The following is a 4019-nucleotide window of genomic DNA, read 5'->3' as shown; positions in this document are numbered from 1 at the left end:
ATATTATTACAGAGACATAGATACAAACACATAAATACTCTCTTTACCTTTATAAATAAAGGTTTACCCGAGTACTGTCGAATTATGTGCTGTGGTTAATGCAAGACATGAGGCTTTTCTGAAATCACGATGATTTATTGTTTGTGTGAATATTTAATGGGTTTGCAAGACTTGAACACCACCGAAAGCTGCACTCTGTTCTTTAAATACTCCTGTACATTGGAAATAATTAAATATTCACATAAAAATTAGGCAAACATAAAATCATTATGTTCATTTATCACACACAAAAAAACCCCATCATAAATGGTAAGATATGATCAATTATTAACCACAAAACACAACAACGTTTGCCAAATGAAGAGAAGCAAGTCTGAACTCGACGCGATGATGTAATACGCTACAGGCGAGGATGCCGGCAGAAGAGACGGGACCACCGTTTGTCCACGTTCAAAGAGGATGTGAAATGCATAAGACATTTGAAATGCATAAGACACCCGCGCGTGTAAATTTATACAGTAACCAGGTCCCGACAGAAAGAAAAAGCACTGAGAAAGGGGCTTGGAGAACAAAAAAAAAAAACAGACATTTCCCACTAACGTTAGCTTCTTCTCAGACAGCTTAAGACCAGCACTATTAAATAGCAAGCGTGTCATCGGTTAGCCGCTGCCCCGCCCTGAGGGCTCTCCACAGCGGAGGCAGTACAAGGGAGGACTGGGGGACAGGGGATTATACACAGTGTCATATACCATCACAGACAAGAGGACCCCGCAACCCTCACCAAAACGTCCCCGTCAGGGCGCTTCTGAGCCCAGCAGGACAAGGACCTCATGACTCAGGATGAAGGTAAAGAAATACACACACAGATCTGCAAAGACGTCGCCCATTTTCCTGTAAGTGTCCATGGAACGGCTGATGACCTCGGCCGGAATCCCGGAGAGCAGGAGGGCTGCAGTCAGCACAGTTGTTTTGGCCTTCTTCTCCACCTGCAGAAGAGACGGGTCACGTGTTTATGAAATATTCCACTGGTGGCCAGTTCACGTAGCTCTGAAGCCTAATGAGGCTAACGCATGCGCTAAAGTGAAGAGCGTGTCAAAATAGCCAACTCAGCATTTACATGGGTTTCAATGAAATTCCACAAATACGGGCAGTATAATCTTATTTAAAGCCATGCAAAACCAAGGAAGGAGTTTATATAGCATGAACTGTAATGTGGTGGTAGTAGCCTAGTGGGTAACACACTCGCCTATCAACCAGAAGACCCAGGTTCAAATCCCAAACTTACTACCATTGTGTCCCTGAGCAAGACACCTAACCCTAAATTACTCCAGGGGGGACTGTCCCTGTAACTACTGATTGTAAGTCGCTCTGGATAAGGGCGTCTGGTAAATGCCGTAAATGTTATAGCATGATTACATTTAATATATACGTAACTGCATTGAGATTGTCAGTTCCTCACCTTTGGAAAATATTTGTACAATCCCATGTAAGCCAACTCCAGTGTAAGAAACGGTGCAAAAATGGACTACAGATAAGAGGAAAAAGAGATGAGGAACACAACAAAAATATATATATATATATATATATTGGTAGTAAATTCAAACTATGCAAATAACAATTTAAAAAATGTACTCACCAAATATTTGCAAACAAAGAGCCTGACAAAGAGGGCTAAGACTGCACTTCCGATCAGCCGGAAGACCCGGAAGGAGTCCAGCTCCTCTGAGTCTGAGCTGCTCTCCTGGGCAGTCTTCTCGCTGGCCATCTGACTTCGGAGCTTCAAGGCATCATCAAAACGGGACAGGTACTTCTGCACACCTTTGCGAGGTGAGCGAGTGTGCTCGTCTCCTGCAACGTTACCCCTGGCCCTCTGCCTCACGCCCCCAGGCAGGTCGCCCTCTGTGGTCCCGGTGCTGCCCAGCCCATCTCTACTGTCTGGGAGAGGAGGCCCTCTTCTCTCCGCAGTCTCGCCGGCCTCGGACAAGAATGGGGAAAGTCTCTTAGTGGAAACAGGAGAGGACCATGGCTCACTCCGCTCCAAATCCAGGTGAAACCTGGGCTCGACGGCCCGCCTGGCTGCTGTGGAAACGGTAGACACATGTACATATCCGTGTTATACGTGTGGGACACACATGTTCCCACCTGATCTTCTGGAGAATACCGCATCCTGCTGGCCGTCTCCTCATATTCCGTTCAGTTCTGCTGCTCTGTGTCCTTATAATGAAGCAACGTTACAGCCAACGAGACCTTATTCAGGCCACGCTGCTCCATGCTCCACTATCCATACACAGGGTTATGTCTACATGTTACATATGCTATATGTACAGCTGCATGGTGTCTTTCCATCGATCAATCGGAAATGCAAACAAGAAAACAAGAAATGAAAAACGATGACCAGCATATTTGATTGTATTTTTGGTCATTCTGATCACCATCCATGTTATTGCTAGTATGACATCATCTGCTGTTCTTAAATAAAGTAATAATGGTCCGTGTTGGTCTAAGTCGAGTAATGCTGGTGTCTGGTGAATATACAGAGTCCCAGGGTGATAAATAAAGTTTACCTGTGTGATGATTGGACGGGGTTGTGATGGTGACTAAAAGTCTGTATTTCACCCACCTGTTTTAAAGCGCACCCACACAAAGTATTCACACGTCACCCCAAAACCCATCCATCCTCCGGGCGCGCCCGACCGCCAAGAAGCCGCTAGAAGCAGCGCCACTTACGCGAGCCGTCGCCGTCGTTTTTGCCGTAGCCCACGATCCGGTTCATGCGCTCCTCGGAATTCATCAGCAGCTTCCTTCTGCGGACCTCGGCTCGCCTCTGCGCCGCGGACGGGCCGCTCCCCTCCTCGGCGCCGGCGGGCGCGCAGTCCTCGACGGGCTCCATGTCTCGGCGGCGGGGGTGCGGGAGATTACTGCCGATTACCGGCGCCGCGTCTCATCGCGTACGCGAACTATACAATGGCCGGGAGGAGGAGGAGGAGGGGGGCGTTGCGTTTAGGCGGCGGCGCTTGTTGATGACGTCACCGGAAGTAGCCGCCGGCTCCCATTTGCCGCGGTGTCGCAGTGAGACAGCGATTTTCCTCTTTCCGCTTTCGGTTCGTTTGCTCCGAAAATGTTCTCGGTCCAGCAGCACTGCGCGGACGGCGGGAGGATGAGAGAGTACCACTACACCGGGCCGGTGGAGCACAAGTTCTCGCCGTACGCGTTCAACGGCGGCACCGTGCTGGCGATCGCCGGCGACGACTTCGCCCTGGTGGCGTCCGACACCCGCCTCAGCGAGGGCTACTCGATCCACAGCCGCGACTCCCCGAAGTGCTACAAGCTGACGGACACCACCGTCCTCGGCTGCACGGGGTTCCACGGCGACTGCCTCACCCTGACCAAGATCATCGACGCCAGGCTCAAGATGTACAAGCACGCAAACAACAAGGGCATGACGAGCGGCGCGATCGCCGCCATGCTGTCGACCATCCTGTACGGGCGACGCTTCTTCCCCTACTACGTGTACAACATCGTCGGCGGTCTGGACGAGGAGGGTCGGGGAGCGGTCTACAGCTTCGACCCGGTCGGGTCTTATCAGAGAGACTCGTACAAGGCGGGCGGCTCCGCCAGCGCCATGCTGCAGCCCCTGCTGGACAACCAGATCGGCTACAAGAACATGGAGAACGTCGAGCACGCACCCCTGAGCCTGGACAAGGCGGTGCAGCTCGTCCGAGACGTCTTCATCTCGGCCGCCGAGAGGGACGTGTACACCGGGGACGCCCTCAAGATCTCCATCATCACCAAGGAGGGCGTCAGGGAGGAGACCGTCCCGCTGAGGAAGGACTGAGCGTCTTCCCACTCTCAAATGTTTTGTATAAGAGGTCTCTGTCGCGTTACGGGCTTTTTTTTGCATTTAGTAGAATAAACGAACGTTAAAAGTTATTATGAGTGGACGATTTTTGTGTGTGTGAGTGACCACGATGCTAAAAAGAATGAGTGTACAGAAGTGAGGATTATATATATAATTTACC

General features: G+C 50.4%; 2 protein-coding genes across 3 annotated transcripts; one reads left to right on the top strand and one right to left on the bottom strand.

Annotated features, from left to right (window-relative positions):
- Window positions 1-119: 119 nt before the first annotated feature.
- Window positions 120-3705, bottom strand: camlg (calcium modulating ligand). 2 transcript variants are annotated; one of them, XM_028982437.1, is made up of 4 exons: window positions 2728-3705; window positions 1637-2076; window positions 1460-1525; window positions 120-986 (listed from the first exon to the last, which is right to left on the bottom strand). In XM_028982437.1, the coding sequence occupies exons 1-4, from the start codon at window positions 2888-2890 to the stop codon at window positions 795-797; spliced, it is 861 nt and encodes a 286-aa protein (XP_028838270.1). In that variant the 5' UTR covers window positions 2891-3705; the 3' UTR covers window positions 120-794. The 2 variants fall into 2 exon arrangements, with proteins under 2 accessions (XP_028838270.1, XP_028838269.1); XM_028982436.1 differs by having other exon boundaries at window positions 1637-2079; window positions 2728-3676.
- On the top strand, window positions 3020-3930 carry psmb1 (proteasome 20S subunit beta 1). Its single transcript, XM_028982438.1, has one exon. The coding sequence runs from the start codon at window positions 3119-3121 to the stop codon at window positions 3833-3835; it is 717 nt and encodes a 238-aa protein (XP_028838271.1). The 5' UTR covers window positions 3020-3118; the 3' UTR covers window positions 3836-3930.
- The last annotated feature ends 89 nt before the right edge of the window (window positions 3931-4019 follow it).

This window comes from Denticeps clupeoides, chromosome 6, assembly GCF_900700375.1.
Source record: "Denticeps clupeoides chromosome 6, fDenClu1.1, whole genome shotgun sequence".
NCBI lineage: Eukaryota > Metazoa > Chordata > Actinopteri > Clupeiformes > Denticipitidae > Denticeps > Denticeps clupeoides.
Note: the sequence above shows the minus strand (reverse complement) of the source record. Positions and strands in the feature narration are given on the sequence as shown.